We start from the raw sequence: 26,409 nt of genomic DNA, 5'->3' as shown, positions 1-26,409 counted from the left end.
TGGTTATCTTTTTCAACAGGGAAAGAAAATGCATTTGCTAGATATTTGGCTGCATATAACATGCCAAGGGCTGTCATTTTCAGGAGGGAAATACAGTTGGTTTATAGTGACCAGGCAGGGAGGAATTAGCCAGTCTTATTAATACCCTTGTCTCAGACTCTATTGTCTCCCTATGGTCTCTTGCTGTTGATTCTCATCAGTGGACCCCAGCAGAAAGACAGACTGCAAAAGAGATCCTTAATGTAGCTCATGATGAATCAGCTTTTTGGGCCACACAACAAAATATATAAGTAAGGGGAGGTGGAGAGTGTAAAGTAATAGATCTGGAGGAGAAACTGGAAGATATCTAGAAAGAAGTAGATTTCCTTCCTTAATTTTATGTAAAAAATCTAAATTTATAATAAACATCACATTAATATGAAGGCATTTAAAGAGATTAGAAGGTTCTCCTGTTTCATATGCTAGAATTATTGAGAACTTAAAGACAATGAAGATATATAATTCCATATTTTATAAACAAATTCATAAAGTTTAAAGATTATATCTTACATACATCAGTATAAAGGCTGCAGACACTATAAAGCATGAAATTTTCCAGAAATGTTTCAAACATTTTGTTTGAAAAATTATATTAAGAAATACATAATAATGGGTTTAATTTTTATTGCATATGTTGACTACTTAAATAAAATAAAGCAGATGAACAAATATTTGGATTCATAAGTAGATTTAACAGCATTGTTTAAAACAATACTGTTTAAAAAATTGTTAAAAAAAATTTTTTTTTTGTACTGGGGATTGAAAGTGAGACCTTGTGCTTGTGAGGCAGGCAGCTAAATCCCTGGCCTACATTGTTTAAAATTTAATTCCCCAAATAACTTATCCATGACAAGGATTTATTCCATCATTCAAAATGCACTTATTAGTTATGTATAATATGTACAAATGTATCTTAATTTAATTTAATTTTAGTAACTCCCTAAAAATCACTCATACAGATCCCAAAGTATAAATTCAAATCAGTCTTATAAAATAGGCTATATGATATTATATATAAATAGATCAGCAAAAGTTAAATAAAACCAGCCTTCTACATTAACTTTTTTGTTAATACTAACAAGAAAGGACAATTAGGAAAACTGTAGATGACTCCTTGTGGGTGTAAATTAAGTCTCCCTAAACTGACTAAACTTGTTGACTGCAGTTTGAGAAAACTTAGGGTATTATGACAAAAGTATATGAATGAGTTCACTATGACACATAAGTTAGTAGCTATTGTCCCAGAGTAATAGTTAATAGCATCTCTTTTTCTCTCAAGGATTTCTTGGTTTAAATGACAGGTTATATGGGCACCTTATTAAAAATTACTCACAATATATGTGAATCCTAAATTTAATTTTTTACATTAGGAAGGGGCATACTTCCAAACTCAGGTTGAATCAGGTAATCATGTTTTGATAGGCACAGTGTTTGGAGAACAAAAGAAAAATCAAGTACCTTTAGATTGTTTATTTTACAATAGGTTCCTTTCTCTTCAGTCTAAAAGATAGGAGTTTCTTCTTAAATATTTATTAATGGTGTGACTCTTTGAAAAGAATTCTATGATTGCTAGAAGTTCCTTTCAAACTAAATATACTATTGAATTCTCAAAAACGGAGTTTCATATGGTTTACAATATGTCACTTACATTTTTCAATTTTTCACATTTAAAGATATGACTAAACATCATTTGTGAGTCACTTTGAATTTCTCAATTTCTAGTAACTCCAATACTAGAATCATACAACAAATACATGCCAAATGTTTGCATGAACATGGGATACAATAAATGTATAGTATTTCCAAAACACCCAAACGTCTGCAGGTCCGGATTTGCTCTTCACAGTCCCTGTCCTCTGTGAACTCATCATTATCATTAATAGCAGCTTTGAAATAGGCCCTAGTTTGTAAGTGAAATACTGAAACTCTAAATGGGTGATTTTGTTTACAGAGCTGCAATTGATTATCTGTGCTTTTTCAACAAAGAAAATAACAAAGTGGAAAGTCCTTTTTAGTACCTTTCTGCACAGCTAGTGGGAGTTCTTGAAGTTTCCAGATTGACCAAGAGTCAATCTTCATGATAATCATTTTCTTTCTCGATTTTTGTTGTCTTAACATTTGTTCAGCTTCTGCTCGATCAGTTTCTAGACTTTTAATAAGATGGATGGCCTTTGACAGTAATGTTTCCATTTCTTTCTTTAATTCTGGATACTTTTCATCTTAAAATAGGAATATTTTTCATGTTTGTTACTGAATCACTCTATAAGCCAAGTGATAGAACTATGAGTCTTAGTTGTTATTATATTATTATTTTAAATATTTATATACTTAATACAGAGTTTTAGAAAACTGAATTAGCCTTTTCAGGTCTATTACAATGCAATGTATTTCAAATACATTGACTTGACAACTTTCAAAGACAGATATTTTAATAAACAATTTATAAAAAGTGTCAACTAAATCCCAACCGATGTCTTCAAGAAAAGTATAATTTATTGGAAGGAAAAAAAACACATGTCCTATTCTTAATCTTATTATAGAGCTTTATTTTAAAATTAGGCCTATGTTTTATCCCATTCTATAAGAAAACAAAACATAATAATTATATCAGATAAATATTGAAAATTCCCAGGTAGTTTCTAGAAAACTGACACTTGATATTCAATTTTATCAGATAATAACTTTTTTACTTAGCCTTTCCAGGAATTCATCATGATTTGCACATTCTATTTACTTAGTTTTAATTCAAATTAATACTTTTAATGAGAGGTACTTATGATTCCTGGTTCACAGCTCTGGAATGATATGACTTAATGTTAACATAGGTATTACCATGAGTTTCATTCATCTACATTATTTATGAAAGAAGTGTGTGCACAGTCTATAATATGCTGATAATACACTCTCCCTTGGAGATAAGGTAAAGAAGAGAGATGAAAGCCCCATCTTTGTGGTATTTCTGCCTATGAACAATGACTTTTTTTCAAAATGCGACATGACAAGAATATATAAACACAAAACGTCAAGAAAGACAAGGTCACCAAAAAGCAGAGGGTGGGGATAAAATAGTAAAATTGCATTAAGAAAAAGACAATGAGTAAATATTTTTTGGCTTGCCACTGGAAAATAAAGATAATGATTTTCTGTTGGATGATGGTATTATATAATGGTTAAATTGTGGTTAGAAGTGCAAACTCAGCAGTAACACAGGCTATATTTTAATTTTATTTTTCCAGTACCAGGAATTGAACGAACCTAGGACTTTGCACTGACATACATCCCCAGTAATTTTTATTTTTATCTTAAGACAGGGTCTCACTTAGTTGCCAAGTTGCCAAAGCTGGCCTTGAACATGCAATCCTCCTGCATCAGACTCCTACAATGCTGGGATTACAGGTATGCACCTGTAGCCCAGCCATACAGTCTATTTCTAACCTCATGGGCTTGTCAAAGAAATTTAGCATGCCTCCTGATAGGAATTCATGAGAAACAGATTTCTCTACTTTAATGCATAAAAGTGATTTTCTCATCTGATCTTTATTTGGTATTTTTGAATCTATTACTTTGTTTTACCAAGTTCTACAACACCCTGAGCACTTTATATTGATAATTGCATTTTTGTATTCTTCAGATAATTTATGATTCACTCTGTGATAAATTTTATGACTTCAGTCTGAGTCACACAAAGAAATTAACACAATCAAAACACTGTGGATTAGATTTATAGGCGTTTTAGAGAATTGTTCATTGTTTGTATAAACTGTCTTTTATTCTGTCCCTGTAACAGTATTCTCAAATAAATGATACAAGTGTATATGACCTGGGGCACCTCTAATTCATTGTATTAAACATCTCTTTAATATTCTCTATAAATCATCACAGTTACTATTTCATATTGACTAAGTAAGCAACTGCCTTCAATTTTTAATATAAACATTTAATTATAATAAATCTCCCTCATTCTGTTATTGCTGTGTATTTTAGATCCAAATATACAGATTTATAGTAAATATATTATATATAGGTAACAAACAATTTAATTGTGATTGTAAATATTAATATGTTAATCTTTTCTCTTAAAATCTGTCATGTGGAAATGTGCTAAGTAAATATTGACATTGTTATTTTCTTTGTACACACAAAAAATGTAAAGAAAAACATCAAAAATAAAGCTTCCCTATGAATGAAAACTTTTAACAACAAAACATTTTTGCTTTTAAAAAAGTCCAAAGTTATTTAGTATCCTCTACCAAAAGTAAAAGGAATTAGTATATTTTTGTAGTAGGCATCGATGAATTTAATATTATCTCAAAAATATTTTCAAGTACATTGAAGTAATTTTAACACAAATTTTATGCCTGTGAATAAAGTATTCCTCATTTTCTAAATTGTGATGAATACTAAACACAACTTAAATATCCACAAGTGTTTCAAAGTCCCTAAACCAGGTGTCAATATGTACATTTAAATATAAGTTAATTAAGAATGAATTTGCTCAGTTTCATCATATTCCACATGCTCAACATCTCTATGTGTAGCTAGTGGCTGCTCTATCAAAGAGTACTGACATAGAACACTTTGATTATCACAGAGAGTTCGACTGAACAACTCTGTATTATAGTTAGCTTCTTAAGATGTGGGCCAGTGTCATTATATTCTCAGGACTTAGACCAGTATCGTGTACATAATAGTCATTAATAAATATGTTTTGAATGAATTCCTTGTCAAATGATATGGAGGGCTGTATTCTTTATTCAACACTCAGAGAATTGTGAACCACAAGAAAATGATTATTGTGAAAATTCGAAATGTATTAAGTGATAAGCCAATGAGTTCTAAATATAATTATTTTTATCTAAATATAAAGAGCAAATTTACTTCTCTCTTCTTCTAGCTTGACTTCTTTCACTGGTATAGCAATACTCCAATCTTCTTTTAGGTCCACTGAGGAAGAAGTTTTACTCCTACAGAAGGAGGGAATTAGTAAAGGAGGGATATATTTAATAAACAGTAAATCAAATTTTAGATGATGATTTTACATGAAATATTAAATGTTTCTGTTAAGTTTACTACACAGTAATTCTAGTATATTGGGGACTAATATAGGAAAATTTTAACATGTAGTCAGATTTACACTTAATAAAAAATTAATAGAAATTTAAAATTTGTTTTGAATCCTTGAAATCTTGAGAGGATATTAAAGCTATTTTCTAATAAGAAATTAGTTTATCCTGGAGAAAAGGGGTGTTTGAGAATAAGTTGGATGAGTTACAGTATTTCTCTAATTTGAGTTTAGTGATTTCTGGGAAATAAATACAAACTAGAAGGAGTAATAATATCATTCTAGATTTAAAGTTAATAAGCTCTTAGAAGAATGCCCCAATTAAATGTCATTTTCTATCTAAAATATCTTTTTAAAAAGATTCATTATGTTTAATAATGAAATATTCCTCATTATCATTAGTACGCTTGTCCAATTCTAGAAAATTAAAGTAATTTTCATTTACTTTTAGAAGGTATTTTTTCATTTATAAACATTTTAAGAAAATCAATATCAACTACAAAGCATTCTGCTTTAGTTACATGATATTGTTTCCAGTATATTTAAAAGCTATTCAATATTTCTAATGGTTCTATATTATTATTCTCATTGATTCACAATTTATTTGGCAAATCCTTTATTTTTTGAGATCAGGAAAATATTTATCATATTTTCTTCCTTTAATTTTAATTGGGAAATATTTTTTTGTAAGATGTAATTTTTTTCTGGTCTGTTTGCATTAAGAAATTTTAAAAAATTGGGCAGGGGATTTATTTAGCTCGGTGGTGTCGCCTTTTGCCTGGCAAGCACAAGGTCCTGAGTTTGATGCCTGGTACAAAAAATAAAAAAGAAATTAAAAAAATACCCCACAAGCGCAAGGACCCAAGTTTGATCCCTGGTACCAAAAAAAAAAAGAAATTAAAAAAATTTATTCCAGATTTTATTAGTAAATAACACTCCACTGCCTTATAATGATATGGTAAATTATTGTACATAATTAGATCTATTGAGGTGTATTGTCTTCGAAAGTTTAGTTCTAATTCTCTAAACTTTTACTGCTTTTCATTGAGATAAGTCACATCACATAAAATTAATCATTTCATTAAGCACTCACTTCCCTTCCCCTCCTAATAGTCATGAGCCGGACCAATTTGCTTTCTGTCTCTATGGAAATATCTATTATTGATATTTCACATAAACAGAATTATATAAAGATGACTTTTTACATCTGGCTTCTTAAAGTTGGCACAATAGTTTTGAGGCTTATCCATATTATATTATTATCATAGATTTATTTATTTTTCATGGTAGAATATTTCATTGTATGCTTAAGACACATTTTGTTCATCTATTAATCTACTGATGGATTTGGGAATATCTCTTTTTAGCCCTTGTTAATACTTAGTTATGTTATGAACATTTGTATATGTTTTACTTTGAACACTTGTTTCAAATACTTTTTTGGACATATGGTAACACCTCAGTGAAACTGATGCTTCATATGATAATTTCAGATTTCACTTCTTGAGGAACTAAAAATCCTGTTTTTTAGTGCATAAGCATTTTAAATCTATACCAGCAAGGTGAAAGTTCCTCAAATGATGAATAAAAGTGATGAGACCAGGCATCCTTGCTCCTAATCTAAGGTTGTCATCTTCAGTCTTCATGGTAAAGCATAATGTGAGCTTTTTCATGTCCTTGATTGTGTTTAAGAACTTCCCTTATAATCTTAGTTTTTTTGAGTGTTTCCATTACGAAAAGTGTTATCTTGTGCCACGTTTGTTTCCCATTGAGATGTTCAAGTGGGTTTTATCTTTTATTTTATAATATTGGTATTACACTGATTGATATTTGTATATTAAATTGCTTTTTTTTTCCAGTACCTGGGATCGAACTCAGGACCTTGCACTTGCGAGGCAGGCATGCCACCACTGAGCTAAATCCCTGGCCCTTAAATCACTTTTGTATTCTTGGAATAAATCTGACTTGGTTATGATGTATAATCCTGGTAATAGAATTACTGGATTCAATACTATGTTACTCAGATTTTTTGAGGATTTTGGCACCTACATTCTAAGAGTCACTTCTCTGTAAATTTCTTATATAGTTTTTATCTTATTTTGACATCATGGTTAATACTGGTCTCAGAGAATGAATAAGCAAATATTCTCTTCTAGTTTTGGAAGATTTTGAGAGGAAGTGATACAATTCCTTTTTCCAATGTTTAGTAGAATTAACCAGTGAAGTCATCTGAAACTGGAGTATTCTTTGTTGGGATTATTATTTCCATCTTTTTACTTTTTAAAGGTCAGTTTAGATGGTCTTCCTGAGGCAATTGTGGTAAGTGATGTGTTTCTAGGAATTAGTACCTTTTGTGTTGGCTATTAAATTTGTTGGCATACAATTGTTCACAGTATCCTTTTATTTCCATAAGATTTGTTGCAATGTACTGATTAAATTTTATTAATTTGAGACAGCTCTTCTTTTGTTAGTTTAAATAAATGTTTGTGAATTGGGTTTATGTCTTCAAAGAAACAACTTTTGTTTTACTTAATTTTATTGTTTAATTTGTCATTACTTTAATATTTTTTATTTCCTTCCTTTTGCTAACTTTAGGTTTAGCTTACTCCTCCTTTTCTAGTTTCTTGAAGTATAAAATTAGGTTAATGGCTTGGCAATCTTTTTAATGTAAACATTTAGAGCTCTAAATTTCTCTCTGAGAACTATCTTAATTCCATAGTATAAGTTTTGGTACATTCATCTCAATATATTTTTAGTTTTCTCCATGATTACTGCTTCAGTCCATTGTGTTTTGTTTTGTTTAATTTCTACATATAAACAAATTACATAGGTTTACTTCTGTTACTGATCTCCATTTCATTTTATTCAGCAAAAAAACTTTATATGAGTTTGATCTTTTTTATTTTATTAGACTTTGTTTTGAGGATTCATATATACTGAAAAATGTCTCATGTACTTATGAAGAGAATATGATTTTGCTGCTCTTGAGTGAGCAAAATATGTAAGTTGGTTAGATCTAGTTGGTTCTCAGGTAGTTCAAATATATTGCCTTACTGAACTTCCTTTTAGTTGTTTTTTTTTAGTTGTTATATTTTTTTTTGAGAGAGGAATAATTGAATTCTCAAATCTTTCATCTAGAAATGCCTATTTCTCCCTTCAATTTTATGACACTTTTATCATTATATCAAATCAACATTTTAATATAACAAATATATTAATCAGTATAGCTTTGTCTCCTGCAATAGGTTTTTATTTAAATTCATTTGTATGTGATATTAGCATAGTCACACAGCTCTTTCTTTAAGTTATTATTTGCATGAATTTGTTTTTCTTTCTATCTTTTTACTTTTAACATACTTCTATCTTTGGATTTCAGATGAGTCTCTTATAGACAGCCCAGACTGAAGACATTTTTTTACAGATGTTCTCACTTTAATTAGAGCTTAATCCATCTTTGTGTAACATAACTACTCATAAGGGAGGATTTGTTTCTGGCATTTTTCTGTTTTTCTATATAATATCTGCATATTTTCTATTCCTCCATTTCTCTATAACTGTCATCTTTTGTGGTTAGTCGTTTTTTCTAGTATGTTACTTTTCTATTTACTTTTAAAGAACTTTTACTTTTAAAGATTTTTAAATAATCTTAATGGTTACCTGGGCTGCCAATTAATATTTTAACTTCATAAAACTTAAGTCTGAATTAAAATCAACATAGTTTCAATAGTATTAAAAAACTGCTCATTTATATCTCTGCTTTTCCATTTATTTAGTCAGTCTTACAAATCACACATTTATATATTGTGTGCCTTTGACACAGATCTATAATTATGTGTTATATAAAGAAATGAAGTTACAATTATACAAAAATGCAATTACAGTGATTTTAATATTTAACTTTTAGTTATCATTATTTTTCTTTATTTCTTCACAGTTTTCAATTACTATTTAGTGTTCTTTTATTTCAGCATGAAAGAATTACTTAGAGTATTTCTTTAGGAGAGATCTATTGATGATATGCTCCCTCACACACATACACCATCAGTTTTTATTTATCTGAAACTGTATGAATTTCTCATTTATCCTTGAAGGATACTTTTACAGGATTTCAGGATTATTGAATGAGAGTGGCTTTCCCCCCTACTCCAGCATTTAAACATGTCATTCCTTTGTCTTCTATCTTTCATAACCTGTGTTGAGAAATTGACTATTAATCTGATTGAGGATATCTTGGTCTTGACTATTCACTTATGTCTTGGACTTTCAAGATTCTCTTTTTATTCCAAGCTTTGAATAAATGGACTAACATGTGTGTTGCTTTGAATCTCTTTGACTTTAATCCAATTTGAAATTAACTGACTTTAGCAAATGTGTAGATTTGGTTTTTTCATCAAATTTTGGAGATTTTAAGTAAAATTTCCTTCAAATATTCTTTATGCCCACTTTCTCTTTCCTTATAGCATTAGAAATAGTACAGATACATTTCTATGCTTTATGTGTCCCTCGGGCTTCTTGAGTACTTTTCATTTTCTTGGTTCTCTTGTTAGTCTACTTCAGAGATGGGATAACTTCTGCTGACCTATCAAGTTTACTGTTTCTTTCTTCTGCCTGCTCAAATCTGTTGCTGAACCCCTCTAGTGAAATTTATAACTTCAGTTATGTTACTTTTGGTCTACTGATTTTCTATTTATTTATTTATGATTTACTTCTTCATCTTCTGTGGCAGATTGCCCTATTGATAATGCCCAAAGCAGGCTGAAAGCAATGCAGGCTGTAAAGAGTTAATCCCACAATTGGCTTGTTTTAAGAAGTGGGTCTAACCAAAGCCTAGATAACTCAGGAGAGCAATGTGGATGGTGGGCGGTTTAGCACAAGCTCTCTGCCAATGGCCACAACAGAGGCCAAAGAAATGGTCCATGAAGTGGAGGTTTTAATATGAGATACAATGTCAGCTGAGGTCAAGGTAACTCACACCCAAATTTTGTTCCCAGAATTGAAACCTTCTTAACTAAAAAGACAAGGTTAATTGTTAACCAAAACCTATATCTTGTCTGTTCTATTCCTATTACATGAATACTTCATCTCTTCTTTTATAAGCTTTGCCTGTATCAGCAATTTATTCCTAGCAACCACACTTAATCCCCTCACCCCTACTTAACAATGATCACGTCACCAATAAATATCAGTGATTCTCTCTATTTAGGGTCTTTTCTGCTTGCTCAGCCCTGATCATCCCGGTTTCCTGTCTCTTTCTCTTTAACACCATTTTCTAGTCTTTCTTCTCATCTTGCAGCAGAGCACTGAGCACGAGATCGGGATCCACTGCAAGTGTCTCCAATAATCTTCTATATATCATTCCCTTGATATAACATATTTCATTATCCGTGGTTTCCTTTCTCTTATTGGGAGAGAGTTTATTTAAAGTCTTTATCCAGTAAAGGCCCATTCTGGGCTTCCCGGGGAATAGTTTATATGAACCTTTTTTTCTTGCTGTGAAAGAGTCAAGCTTTCTCTTTTCTTCTTTGCCTACCTCATAATTTGTTGTAGAAAACTGAACATTTTGAATATTTTAGTATGGAATGGATATCATGTTACCCTCCCTCTGTTAGATTCACTATTCCTGTTTGTTCTGAAATTATTTTTGTTTTGTTCAGTGACTTTTCTAAACATTTTATGAAATGTCTATGTTTTTTGTCTTATATAACCACTGAACTCTTTATTTAGCTAGCTGGTAAGCCAATGCTTTCACTGTTATACCTTAATTGCCTCAGAACCAAAAGAAAGGAAAAAGAAATACAAACTTTCTCAACTGTAGGTGATTGACTCTGTGTTATGGTACTCCTTCAGATGCTTATCCAGGCTATTTGGGATCCTCCCTCTCCATTCAATGCTTACTCCTGCAGATCCCCTAAACATCAGCCAGAGGTAAGAACTATGATACTCTTAGATATTTTTCTGGCATATTTTCAGCCCTCATTGTATCTGTATATTTCTGGATTCTATAGTATATTGAAAACTTTGAATAACCCTACTCTCTCATCAACCTTTTTCTAACCTTTCCGTCACATGCATTTTGATCTTTGCAATTCTTGCTCCAATTATTATCCATTTAATCAGGCTGCTGTAGCAGGTGTATATCTTTAAAAGTTTTCAGAAAGCACAGCCTAGAAGTTGCCCCAGCCTGTGATTACTCTGACCCAGGTAAAACAAAGGCAAGGCTTTGGGCTGGTTTTTCATAGGACAAACAGGAAAGTCAAAACACTCAAACATAATTCTCTGGAAATAAAGAATTATTCCAAAGAAGGTGAACTGGTCCGAGCACCCGGAAGGAAGCTCCCCCCCTCCATCTCAGGCTCCTAGGGCAGAGGAGGTGAGCCGGTCCCAGCATCTGGAAGGAAGCTCCCTGTCCATCCCAGGCTCCTAGAGAGCAGTGAAGCTGAGCTGGTCCCAGAACCCAGAAGGAAGCTCCCCCGCCGCCATCCCAAGCTCTGAGGGCAGAGAAGGTGAGCTGCATGGGTGCCAGAAGCACCCCTCCCACCGTGGAAATGAGAAGACACATAAAAAAAGCCTCAAAAACAGACTTCCAGATCACCTCCAGCAACCACAAAGGGAAACGAGATGGAACAATCTGATACTCAACCACCTGGACTCTCTGAACTGACAACAAAAGAGGATCTGGGAAAAATGAAATCAGAAATAATTACTCAGATAACAGCAAAGATTTTGCTCATGGTGCAAGACATGATTAATAAATCTAGAGAGGACATAGATAAAAAAATAGAGGATCTGAGGAACATGATGGAATCCCAACATAGGAAATAAATGGAATCCATAAAACAGATACAAAAAGATTTCCAAGAGATTAAAAACTCCATCGAAAGTCTACGCAGCAGAATGAACCAATGTGAGGATAGAATTTCACATATAGAAGATAAGATTGCAATTAGTGAGGAGAAAAAGAAAAATTGCTTTAAAATTGTAAGGGAACATGAGAAATCAATCCAGCAGCTGCTAGATGATACAAAGAAGAATAACATAAGACTGATTGGAGTCAATGAAGAAAGAGGAGAGAGTGCAGATGACATAAAAAAAACTGTTCACAGAAGTGATGGCAGAAAACTTCCCAAGGAGGGGAAAATAATTTGACATACAGAAAAGTGAGGCATATAGGACTCCAGCTAGCCTTAATCAAAAAAAAAAAATCTACACATAGGCATATAATAGTTAGGATTCCAGAAATCCAACAGAAGAATAAAATTCTACAAGCAGTGAGAGAAAAGAAACAAATCACATACAAAGGAAAGCCCAACAGAATCACAGCGGACTTCTCAATGCAAACCCTCAAGGCATGAAGAGCTTGGAGTGATGTATTTCAAGCCTGAAAGGAAAACAGTCTCCAACCCAGATTGATGTACCCTGCAAAACTATCTTTCAAAATTGATGGAGAAATAAGATACTTTCATGATAAAGAGCACCTCAGGAACTTCACGAATACCAAACCGGCACTCCAAAAAATTTTAGACAATACCCTAGGAAAAGACAATGAGGATCACAACCCCAGGAAACCCAGCAGAATGAATCCATTGGGCGTGACAAATTAAACACAAAGGGGGAGAATCCAACAAAAAGAAAAAGCCATGACAAGGCTTTTAAAACTTTTGACTTCATCTCCCTAATGAATGTATAATTCAATCTTATTATTGTACTGATTAATATTTTTCTGATTCTAGAATTGCACACCATTCCTTGTGGTATACTGGCTATTTATCATCTTCTTATGTCTACATTTGAATTGGGTTGTCTATTAATGAGCTCTAAGAATTCTTTATATATTCTGGTCGTAGGTTATATGCATTGTAAATATGGTCTGTTTAAGGACTACTTTTCATTTTAATGATGTCATTTAAAGTTCTAAATTTTGATGGAATCTCATTTATCAATTTTTTTCTTTTATACATCATGTGTTTTGTATCCTAGGTAGTTCTTGCCTACCCTGAATTCATAAATATCTTCCCTTATAATTTCTTCTTAAAGTTTTATACTTTTAGGCTTTCTTATTTAGGTTCATAGATCCCTTCAAGTTATTTTCATGTATGGAAAAAAAGGGTTGAGGTTAATTTTTTATGTATGGATACCAGATGTTTTAGTGCCATTTGCTGAAGACACTATCTCTTCCTTGGCTCTTGAATCGAGTTTATATTGTATAAAATGCTAATGTTAAATAATCTTTCAAAACTCAGTGGACCATATATGTGTGGTTCTATTTCTAGATTCTCTGTTTTATTCCAATGATCTATATGTCTTTCCTTACACCAACACTGCCTTGATTACTGTAGTTTTAGAAGAAGTCTTAAAATTGGGTGCTAAATGTCTTCCAGCACTGTTTTTGTTTTTGTTTTTGGCTTTTCTGGGTCCTTTGTACTCCTACATAACTTTTAAATTTCAATATCCAATTCATTTATAGCAAGTATACACAGACCTGAATTTTTATATATACCTTGTGTTTTCTAATCCTGCTAAATTCAAGTACAAGTTCTAGGGGCTCCTAGAGATTTCTTAGTATTTTCTCTGTAGATGATCATTTCATCTACATATAAAGATTTTGCTTCTGCAGTGCCAAAAAAAAAAAAAGAATTATTCCTACTGGCACTAGAAATTTACGTAAGTGTGGGATGCTACCTACATGGCTACCATTGATATAGAGATGAGAATGGCAAAAGGGAACTTAAAATTTTATAGTGCTCTCCTAACATGATCCAGCAAGTTCTTTAAAATAAGCTTTTCCTTGGTTCTTCCAAAGTTTTTACTAGATTCCAGATTTCTGCAAATCTTGGTTTTGATTTTTGTATGAATGGAGAGCCATATTATTTCACTTACAGTAAAATCCTATGTTTTATATTTTTAAAAAATACATTCCAATATTTACAGTAAAAATTTTTGCTTTCAGTTTCTCATTATTTTTGAAACAAAACTGGCCAGATAAAGATTATTAAAATTTCAATATAAAAAATGATAAAAGAAGCATGAAATTTTCTTACCATTTTTCCAGAGAAGTTTCAAACTGTCAAAAGATCTCAATAAAAATCAAATTTTAAACATCTCATAAAACAATTGCTAAACTTCATGTAAACTCACTGGTAAAACTTCCAATTCTGTATTTCACATACCTAACTATATTTTGAATAAATTACACTTTTTATTTTTTCCCCAATATGTATATATTTCTCAAACTGACTCTTACCTTTGTATTATTATTCCTACATAATTTTTCTCACCTTGAATATCTTTGTTTTTAAATCAAGTTCTTTCTTAAGGGTCAATTCAAATGCTGCTTATTCTCAAATGATTTTCCATACAATCAGAAATGCTTAACATTTATTAAATATTTATGTACTAACAAAGAGTGATAAATAAATTATTTGCAACTCCACGAACAATTTAGTTTTCCATTATATTATATCTCTTCTGGACTATAAGTTCCTTAGCTGGGACTATGTTCTTTGGATACATCCTAACAATTCTTTGAGGTATAAGAGGCATAAATTACCAAAAGTCAAGGACTATATAGTTGGATTCTATAGGGTTTATAAATATCTTCAATTTAAGATGTTAGTTTGATAATTTGAAATAGGAATAAAATGTCCAAAGGGGTAGGGATGGTGGGAGGAGAAGGGGAAAACAAAGAAGGGAAAGGAAAAATTATGAAAAAAGAAAAAAAATGGAAATGAAGTCTATGTAAATAGGAAAGGTTGGAGGGGGTGAAAGCTGCACAGGTAATGGGGAAAAAATAAGAACAAAGATACATCATGTACAGGTACAAGCACCCAATGATAAATGTAAATGTACTGTATACCTAAACTATACCAATAAAAGAGTTTAAAAGAAAAAAAAACTAACAGGATTCTTTAAGTGAAATTAAAACTTTTACTTTGGGATTGTTATTAAAAAAAAAGATGTTAGTTTAAGTATATTAATTCTACCCAGTTCCCATAGCCTACCAAAATCTAGATATCTGCACATACACACACACACACACACACACACACACACACACGTGGATCTGCATAAACATGCACACACAGCACATGGAAAACATGAAACAACATTTTGGAACATTTTCATAAATAGAAAGGGATTAGACAGTGAAAACAAAGGAAAAGAAAACACAGCTAGGAACAGACAAATGCAAACTATTATAGAGTTGGTAAAATGCTTTTCTGAGATGCTAGGGGAACTCCCAACATGTGAAAATTTGAAGATGATTAAGTAAACAATTGAAGGAATTCCTGTGGAAGAGATGAATCATCCTATTGCTTTCTATCCAAGAGTCCAGAATGCCTGGCTCAAAACTTGGCCCCTAGATGTTGCCACGAGAGTAACTCTCTAAACATATTTTAGATCTGCCTAAGATGTAGAGATTAAACAAGCGTGGAAGTTATGGTTCGAGAGTGAAACAGCAAAGTCTAAGTAAGCAGAAGAATCTCACAATGGTCACAAACAGGAGACAAAGTACAACAGCAATTCATTTAGGACTGAAATATTTTAAAGTGGTACACACTCAAATGTAAGCTTACTTAGTTAAAAGTACAGGACCCCAATTTTCTTGCCTGAATATATTACTTCTTATTTACACAGATTCTAAGTAAAAATTTCTATTTCTGGGTAGGAATCTTTGATAGAAGCTTGGTCTGAAAGTTGTTCAAACAAACAAAAACATATGCTAAAAAATTTAGTCTGATCTACCACTGACAAATATAAATGACCATGAATATAATACAAATATTTGAGGAGAGATTATAGGATGAAAAATTTAAAAATTCAGATGTAACAAATACTGGAATGAAAATTGAAAAGGAGATAACTATAAATATCTCTATTAATTTTTAAAATATCATACTCAGTTTGGATATTCCTTAAAAAACTAAAAATAGAAGTACTATTTGACCTGTCTGCATCGTTCATGGGAATGTAAACTAGTATAAACACTATAGAAATCAGTATGAAGATTCCTCAAAAAATTATAACTAGGGATTCCATTTGACCCAGCCATTGCCCCTCTAGGTATCTTACTGAAAAATTAAAGAATCATAGCACAGTGATATATGCATACATGTTTACAGCAACAGAATACATGATAGCTATATCTTGAAACCAGCCCTTCCACTTATCAACAGATGAGTAGATAAAGAAAATGTGGTATATGTAGATGATGGAGTATATTCAGCCATAACAAAGGATAAATCTGTGTCATTGTTAAGAAAAAAGATACATCTTGAGGCCATAATGGACTACTTCTCCAAAATGAATGTAACGATTATGTATTACAAAAACATATTAATAAAAACAAAAAAATAGATGAATGCAATAAAATGCAACAAGAGAAAAACTTGAAAAGTACATAAACAGCAATTAACAGAAAAATAATGCAAATGAATGGAAAGCATAAGAAACCAAAGGGCTAATTGATACATACTAAGGGACACACAATTACATGCACACATATGTCCAGACATGTTAATTATGCTATGAACCAATATTTTAACATTATTCAGCAATTTGCCTATCTTTCTTATAAAGTCCTCTCCTCTAAACATGTTTTGAGGTTTTAGTATTGCTAGTCTGCTGGAATTTTCTTGTATTGATAGTATAATAGGTAAAACGGAATCTAAGAAACTCTGAAAGTGACTACCTTTACCTACATAATAAAAGAATGCATGCACTAAATTACATTAGCTATCCCAATGACATTTCTCACACAGTGTGATAAACTTATTTATATGGAAGAATAATCAAGTATTGATAATATATTGAGTGTTAACAATACTCAAATAACTCAAAAAGCAAACAAAAAGGAAAGAACTGTAATATCAGATATCAAAACATTATGAAGTATGTAAGAAAGTGAAATGATTTATTGAAATAGGAAGACAAAACTTACCAGTAGGCTGAAAGCCAGAAACAGATAAAATCTTATTTTAAAACTTGATATATGATAAATGTGGCATAGCAGATTTGTAGATATTACAGGATTTGAAATAAAAATAGATTAGTCAAGGTTATTTTCTAAAATTAGCTACCTATTTCATTCTTATATACAAAAAATCAATTTCACATTATTAAATAATTAAATCTCAAATTAAAAGCTAACATTTAAAAATACATAAAGGAAAACTTTTCTATTACACATAGTATTAAATTTCTTAAATAGACACAAAACGTTTAAAGTAAAAATGAAATCATAAATTTAAGAAAATATTTTAAAATTTTTGTTAAACTATTGTCCCAAAGTAAATTTGATTGTTTACTATATTTATATGTATGTATATATATATATATATATAAATTACTAAAAGCAACATACATTATTAAGAGCAATAATATATCAGTAAAGAAATACATTATATCTAAGAACAAATGAGCAAAAAATATACAGGCATTTTGCAAGAGAAAAACATAAATATTCATTAAGCACATGAATACAAACTAAACTAGTAATCAGGAAAGTGTTATTCCTTAGTTTAGAAAACTGACAATTCATTGTCTTCCACAATGCAGAACTTGTCAGGATGGTTTACATGAGAGCCCTGAGAAGGTATTTAGAGTTAAGTATCATGAGTCAGGAAAAATTTGGTTAAGAGGTGATTCAATAAATTATAACATGATTATTTGAACATTTTAAAGTCCTCAAGAAGAGAGCAATGCTTATCTATTATAATTAGTGTCATACCCTTTATAGTATACATTTTATAGAGATAGAGGCAAGTTACCCAATTGTGAGAACTAGAGATGAATTTGGTATGGAGAAAGAAATTTTAGAATTATATATCAAAATACTACTCTGGTAGCATTTTTATACAAGTAAATGGTGAATAATAAGGACCCAAGTTTTCCAATTAGAATTAGAGTTATTTTAACATTCATAGTTCCTAAATGATACAGTGTCAGGAATAGATGTCATTACACAGTGCTGCAGAGTATGTGTTTAGAACTCAGAAGCTCTGACACTGACTATGGGATCTTAGGGGAAATTAACTCCTGAAGTCATGTTTGTCATCTGTAACAATGGATAATGACAGTTTCTGCCTCCCAAGGTTTTAATAAGAATTCATGAAATCATGCATATTAAGTGTTTAATAAAGCTATGACAGAGTATTTGATAAATACTAGCTTTATTATTGTTATTGATGATAATGTTACCATTGTTCTACAATCTGTTCTTAATATTTTAAGGAATGTTTTCTAAGTACTTTCTATATCATTCTTTTAAATCATGGTAGCATCTTAATGACTCATATTGATTAAATGAAGAGGAAAATTACAAATCAGTAAAGTTCATTCCAAACTAAATAAAACTATAGAGTAGGAAGTCTAAGGGAGTAATGTGAAAGAAAGAATAAAACAAAATATTTTATTGTATGGAAAGTTCTAGAGGCAATTTTTCCATTATTTTGCATTTTTGATTCTTTCTAGAAATATAGAAAATTCATGATGGGTTTATTGGGAAGAATTTTTCTTTCTACATTGCAGTGAAACTTCTGTGTGGGTGAATAAGCTTTGGAAGATGACTTACTGCTAATTATGGCTCTACTGTATTCATTCTGACTACTAGAAATTGTCATGATATAATGAAAAAGTTAATTGCAATGGTTGATTAAAAAAAGATCTTTCACTCATTCAATGTGTTTCATAACCAAGGTAAATACCACTTTAACAATTACTTATAGAACTTTAACAAAGACTAAGATTACCCTGGTTAAAAACGGAGATCATCCCAGAAGAATCTCCATAACCATTAGCAGTTACTACCAGTTCCAGAAAGCCACCGATCTGCTTTCTATCTCTATAGGTTCACCTATTTTGAACATTTCATATAAATAGGATCATACAATACATGATCATTGGTTATTGAAAAAGTTACACAATGTTTCAAATACAGATCATAGAATTGCAAAATCAAGCAGAAATAGTTATACTTATATATGAAAAAGCAGACTTCAAGACCAAATCAGTCAGATAAGACAAAGAAAGCCATAACATACTGGTAGAGGAAGAAAATCTACTAAGAAAATATATTTGTAAATATATATTCACCAAACATTGGTCCACCCAATTTCAGAAAACAAACACAATTCAACAAATGGTACACATATGTCCCAATTCAAAACAGTGCTTGATTTCAGTACTTCACTCTCAGTAACACAGACAAAAATTCAATAAAGAAACTTTGGAGTTAAACTATGCCATAGATCAAATGGACATATCTCTACAGAACACTTCACTCACCAACTACAGAATAACTATGCTTCTCAGTAGATCATGAAATGGTCACCAAAATTGATCATATTTCAGGCCATAAAGCAAGCCTTAACAAATACAAAAAATTGAAATAATTTATTGCACCTTATCAAATTATAATGGAATGAAATTAGAAATTAACCACAAAAGAAACCAGAGAAACTATGCAAATACATGGAGATAGAACAATTCACTTTGGAACAATCAGTCATTGAAGAACACAAGGAGGAAATAAAATATTTTTGGAATCAAATGAAAATGTAAATATGTCATGCCAGAATCTCTGGGATACAGCAAAAGTAGTTCAAAGAGTGAAGTTTAGAGTGCCTACATCAAAAAATTTAAAATGAATAAATCAAAACCAAACAGGAAAAAATAAGAAACAAAGATCACACTTGAGATTAATGAGGTATAAACCAAAAGAACAATACATAGATTCAATAAAATGAAGAGTTGATGCCTTGAAAAGATAAGCAAGACTGATAAACACAGCTAAACTAACCAAAAGAAAGGAAGGCATAAGTCAATCTAATTAGAAATAAAAAGGAAATGTTACAGAAGACACCACTGATATCCAGAGGATTAATTAGGAATACTTTGAAAACTATATTCTAATAAACTAGAGAATCTAGAAAAATTGAATAAATATCTATACTCATATGGTCTACCAATACTGAAGCAAGAGGATATAAAAAATGAAAGCGCAATTAATAGCAGTGAGATAGAAGAAGTAATTAAAACTCTACCCAGCAAAGAAAATCCTAGGACCAGACAGGTTCATGGTTGAATTTTTCCACACCATTAAAGAAGAAATAACACTATCGTTCCTTAAAATATTTCATGAAATCAAAAGTGAATTAATACTTCCAAATTCATTCTACAAGGCCAACATTATCCTGATATCACAATCAGAGAAGGACACAACGATAAAAAAATCAAATTATTGATGAACATAGATGTAAAAATCCTTAATTAAATAGTTGCAAACCAAACTCAACAAATCATGAAAAATATCATATATCATGATCAAGTTGGTTTCATCCCAGGGATGCAAGAAAATTTCAACCTAGACAAATAGATAAATGTAATATGCCACATAAGTAGAACCCAGAATAAAAATTCAATATCCCTTCATGATAAAAGCCTCACAAAAACTAGGTATTGAAAGATCAGTCCCAAATATATTAATGCCCACATATTACAAACCCACAGGCAACATCTTGCTGAATGGAAAAAAACAGCATTTCCATTGAAATTAGGAATGAGCCATGAATGTCCACATTTAGCACTATTATTCAGTGTAGCTGCTTGAAATTTTAGCTAGAGTAATTAACCAAAAGAAAAAAATAAAAAGGGATACAAATAGGAAGGAAAGAAGCCAAATTATCCTTTTTGTACTTCTATAATTCTATACTGGGAAAACTAAAGACTACTAAAAGACTTTTAGAGCTAGTAAATGAATACAGTAATGTGCCAGGATATAAAATTAACATGAAAAATTAATAGCTTTACTATACACCAATAATGAATTAGTAGAAAAGCAGGAAAACAATTCCACTTATAATAGCTTCAAATAACATAAAATACCTAAGGATTAATCCAAATAAGAAAGTGAAAGACTTCTAAAATAAAAATTTCAGAACACTGAAAAAAGAAATTGAAGAAGATATCAGAAGACCAAAACACCTTTTATACTCATGGACTGGCAGAATATTGTCAAAATGACCACATTACCAAATTGATGTACAGATTCAATCCAATCCCCACCAAAATGCCAATGAATTCTTCACAGAACCAAAAAAAAGTAATTATAAAATTCATATGGAAATACAAAAGTGACAGAATAGAAAAAGAAATCCTTAGCAAAAACGGGAAGGCTAGAGGCATCACAATTGCAATTACAAAGTCCAAGTAACAAAAATAGCAAGATACCGGAACAAAAATATACATATAGATCAGTGGAACAGACTAGAGAACGTGGAAACAAGTACATGCAACTGTAGACATTTGATTCTGGATAAAGGCACCACAAATATAGTTGGAGAAAATACAGCCTCTTTAACTAATGGTGCTGGGAAATTTCGGTATCCACATACAGAAGATTGAAACTAGAACCCTACCTCTCCTCCTGTACAAACACCAATTCAAAATAGAGCAAAGACATAGATATAACACATGATAGTTTGAAACTGCTAAAAGAAAACAGCAGAAATACTTGAAGACATAAAGTCAAAGATTTCCTGATTAAAGCTCTAGTAGTATAGTAAAAGCAAGAATCAATAAATGAGAATACATCAAATTTAAAAGTTTCTTCACAGAAGGAGACACAACCAATTGAATGAAGAAATAGCTTTCAGAATGAGCGAAAATTATTTCCAGCTACTCTTCACACAGAATTAATATTTAGACAATACAGAGAACTCAAACACCTTAACACCAAAAAACTCCCAGAGCAAGCCTCTCAGAGAGTTAGAGTCCAGGTGCTGGAATATAGCTTCATGGGGAAGAGAAGAAAGGAAGTGGGTCCCTGAGACCCAGCAAGGATCTGAAGCAAAAATTGGAGCCCTCAGGGAGAATGAAGAGAGGGACCACAATGCAAAAGAGGGAGGAGGTGGCAAAATGGCACTTTCTCCCTGAATCCCAGCTCGCTGTGGGAGGGAAGAAGCGACTTGAACCTATGGAGGCACAGTGGCTACTGGTGACTCCAGAAGCCTCTACTGAGAAACACACAATGGAACAGAGGATGCTGTGGGCTTCAGTGGTTTGTGAGTGCTCAGGAGAGGGAAGTTGGCCAGTCACCATTTTGGAAAGGGGCCAACTGAGCCTAGAACTCAGAGCAGCCATAAGTCGGCTCCATCTTGGGGCTCCCAGTGTCAGAGTGAGATGCTGCAGTGGGAGATACACAGGATCAGGGAGCCAAGTTCAAGGCAAGAGGCACACAGAGTGTTGTGAGCTGAACAACTCAGGTTCCAGCCTCACAGCCAGAAACCAGGATCAGCCTGGACTTGAGTGGAATTGAAAGTGCAGGCTTGCTGGGATTATCCACCACTACACTATAAATTTATTGCAGGCTTGTTGGGATCAACCAACACAGATGTGGGTTCTGTCTGCTCCCTTTGTCTACCAGTGACAGTAGAGACACACCCAGAAGTGAAGATTTTTTTTCTTTCTTTCTTTTTTTCTTTGCTTTCTCTTCTTTTCTTTTTTTGATTGCTTGTTCCGGTTTTACATGAGTGTGAATATTGTTTCTAGTTTTTTGGTTGTTTTGTTCTGTTCTTGTTTCTGTTTCTTCCTTTCTTTTCCTCCTGCCTTCTTCACCAGTTTTCCAAAGTTTGCATAGCCTTCCTTTAAAATTTTTTAAATTTTTAAATTTTTAAAGTTTTAAATTTTTAAAAATTTTCCCCTGAGAGTATTACCTCTATATTGAGAGGATATTTACTGTATACAATCTTCTGGTTTATTTTAGATTTTGTTAAATAATTACAATTCTTGTTCATATAATTAAAGGTGGCAAAGTAATAGTTACCACAGTTTATCATTTTCTAGGCTGTGTTTCATGTTATTGTTATTACCGATTGTACTGCTTTAGCCAAGGTGACATAGTTGTTCTAAGCAGTTGTTCTTCCTTGTATGCCAAAACAAGGCATCCTTTCTTTTATGGCCTGAGAGTCATAACATTACTTTAGGTCAGTGGCAAAGAACAAGAGTCCAGGCCAAATAAACAGTAACTTCTCATCCTCAATAAATTGAAGAGGTAGGATCTTGCAACAGACTCAAAAGCCAAAAGTCAGCTATATTTAGAAGATGTCTCTGAAAAGGAGCCATTGTCATTTCCTAAGGAGTTCTCAATACTACCAATAAAGCAACCTACCATAAGAAATTTATAAACATCAATGCAGAAATTAAAGAAAACAATTAGAAAATTAGAAGACATGGAAACAAGATGCATCCCCAGACTTCCAGCTTGTCAGGGGGAGAGTAAGGTTGAAAAATTTGAAAGTCACACACTTGAACTCTCTGAAATGGTAACAGCAGAAGTAACAAAGCAAGTAGATGAATGAAGCTCTAGAAGAAAATCAAAGTAAAAATAATTTCGCAGATAACTAAAGAGATGATGATGATAATGAAGGACATGGTTAGTGAATCTAGCCTAGATACAAATAAAAAAATAGACGAGTTAGGAAAATAATGGAAACCATGAATGCCCAACATAGGAAAGAAATAGAATTCATGAAACAGATTCAAGGAGATATCCAGGAGATTAAAAATTCTACTGAAGGTATATGCAGAAGAATCAAACAATGTGAGGACAGAATATCAGATCTAAAAGACAGGTTTGCAGTTAGTGATCATGAAAAAAATCACATAGCTCAATCAATAAATGAGTAAATGAATTGAACACATACCTCTCAAAAGAAGTAGTACAAATGGCCAATAAGTATATGAAAAATTGGTCAGTATTCTTAAGCATTAGGAAAATGCAAAGAGACATTTTATCTCACTGCAGTCAAAATGTCTATCATCAAGAATATGAAAAAAAAAGAACAATAAATTCAAGTAAAGATGAGAGGTAAAAGGAAGCCTTCTATACTGATGGTGGAAATGTAAATTAGTATAGTCCTCATAGAAATCAATACAGAGATTCCTTAAAAAACTAAAAATAGAGCTACCATTTGGTCCAGCTACACCACTCCTTGGTATATATGTAAAGTAACTAGAGACATCAAAACTTCCCCCCAAATATGAAACTAGTAGGGTAGGGAAAAGTAAAGGTGGGATTGATGGAGGAATGAAAATGAGTATGTGATGTCCCTATACAAACCTGCCAAAACAAAACCCATTTATCTGTATAACCAATAAAATAGGAGTGAATTTTTATAAAGAACATACAAAAATTGTTTACACATGAAAGATCTGCTTTTAAATTTTCCTAAAGATAAGCATTAGAATCGCTTATTTTGTAAACTTTTATCTAAGGTGGTCTTCTAGCTGGTCATTATCCATGAAGTTAGCAGTTGGTCAAGTGTTTAGAGTTACTGGAAGGAGTACATGGGGTTTGTAAACAGATAGAGTGTTTGCTCCCCCCACCCCATTCTGTCTTGTGACCTTGAACAAGGTGCTAAATTATTTTAAATTGCTATTTCCCTAACTATCAATTAGAGACAGCAAGGATGATCAATGACAATTTTATGAGGTCTAAAAGAAAAACAGTAAAACATGGTGTCAACTTGTATTAGTATTTTGATAAATGGTAACTATTACAATTGTTCATTAAAACATCAGTGAATCTATTTTCATCATTTTAAAAAATGGATAATTGTTAATTATAACATATAAATGTACAGTATATTGTATCAATGAATATTCATTCTTTTCTATTTCCTTAGAATACTCTTCAAGGCCTAGAACAACATCAGTCTTGTGACATGCAAAGCATTTTCTGAAAGAATATTCTCATTTGGAGAAATATAGAGGAAACAGAATGAATGATATTAAATAACATAGAAATAACAGTAGTTAGTATATATTGAGCACATATCCTTTGCTGGCACTTATCCTAGCATACTATCTTTTTCTCTCCATTCCCATCTAAAGTCAGAGAACATGTTGTCCTAAAGCCTATGATCCTAGTGGTTGTACTAATTCCTCCCCAAAGAGATCACATCCTACTCCAGTAATGATGAGTGACCATCAAGACATTCTCTGAACTAGATCAAGTAACAGTAGCAAAGAAAAAGAAATAGTGTAAGTCCCTGTCAAATTTATCTGTCCGTTTGGGCAGTCTAATTATGCATTAGTTGAAGAGAGATATAATCTTCATGAAAGCAGAAGATATTTTGCTTTTTATAAATCTTTCCTAAGTCATCCTTTGAAATTTTAGTGATTTAAAGATTGAGCTCCCTTCAGAATGACAAAGTCAAATTTGAACAGGTTAAAAAGATAAAGAATCATTATATTCTCTTTCAACAGACTTATTAAGTGTTTCTTAAGAACAAAACAACTCATTAAAAAGGTCACACTGTCCTTTTATACTCCAATTTACTCATCTAATCATTTAATCAGTTTAGCATCCCAAAAAAGAATGTAAATACTATTTAATTTACCAGTCAAGTTGGCTTATGGAAATTACTACTTAGCATGATTGCCTCTGGATAAAGAACAAGCAGGTAGGGGAAAAAATCTGTTTAATAAGGTCGTTTCACCCTTTTGGAGTGAGACTATCAAAAACATGTCTAGACTAGAAAATTATACATCTTGGGCAAAAATTCTCAATATTATTATAATTACCATTTTAAAAATAAAAATAATTTTCTGTGGTCTTTATATAAGAGATTTATATGTTCTATAGAATTTTTAAATGTTAACATTTTAAATAAGTCACTTACCTGTTTCAAATGCTCCTGTATTTTTGACTCCACATTTTCAATGTGTGAAATAATTTTGTTGACACATGGTGCTGGGATGTTTACTAGAGCACAGCTCTGCCTTCGACATGGGTAATTAAAGTAAATGGCTTTATTTACTTCTAAATGTAAGCAGACAGAGGAAGAAGTCAGTAGTTACATACAAAGTAATACATCTTGATGTTTAGTATACGCAAAAAAATGTTCTCCTGTATTAGTATTAATACTCAAAGTTTCTTTAATAAATGACAAAATGTCAATTAGAGAATAAACTTTCAAATAAGCTAAAAGAAGAAAGAAAATCATGATAACTTAATAATGGGACAAATAAATATGAACCTGAGAAGCCCAAGTAATTCATTGGAATTAAATATTTAATGTGTTCTATATCATTATAGACATTGAAAAGAGGAAGAAAAAAGACAGAAAAACAGTTTTTAAATAGATCTTGAAACACCTAAACACTCTGAAAAATATTTTAAATATGTCCTTCAAAATGATTCCACATTTCCCAATTAAATAATACCCAATTACTCATGCATTGAAAAAGTTCTTCCTTAAATCCAGCTTGAGTTTCTTTTGCTGAAAAAAATAAAAGCATGTCTCCTT

At 31.7% G+C, this 26,409-nt stretch overlaps 1 protein-coding gene across 1 annotated transcript in view; it reads right to left on the bottom strand.

Moving 5' to 3' along the window:
* The window catches only part of Ccdc178 (coiled-coil domain containing 178), a 386,593-nt gene that overhangs the window by 309,568 nt on the left and 50,616 nt on the right, over nt 1-26,409 (bottom strand). Inside the window, 4 exon segments of the mRNA XM_087188664.1 lie at nt 2,058-2,258; nt 4,918-5,003; nt 14,140-14,162; nt 25,783-25,922. Coding sequence (XP_087044790.1) covers nt 2,058-2,258; nt 4,918-5,003; nt 14,140-14,162; nt 25,783-25,922 — 450 coding nt within the window.

Source organism: Heterocephalus glaber, unplaced genomic scaffold (assembly GCF_053883595.1).
Source record: "Heterocephalus glaber isolate CG9 unplaced genomic scaffold, H.glaber_assembly_v1.0 deba00000331, whole genome shotgun sequence".
NCBI lineage: Eukaryota > Metazoa > Chordata > Mammalia > Rodentia > Bathyergidae > Heterocephalus > Heterocephalus glaber.
Note: the sequence above shows the minus strand (reverse complement) of the source record. Positions and strands in the feature narration are given on the sequence as shown.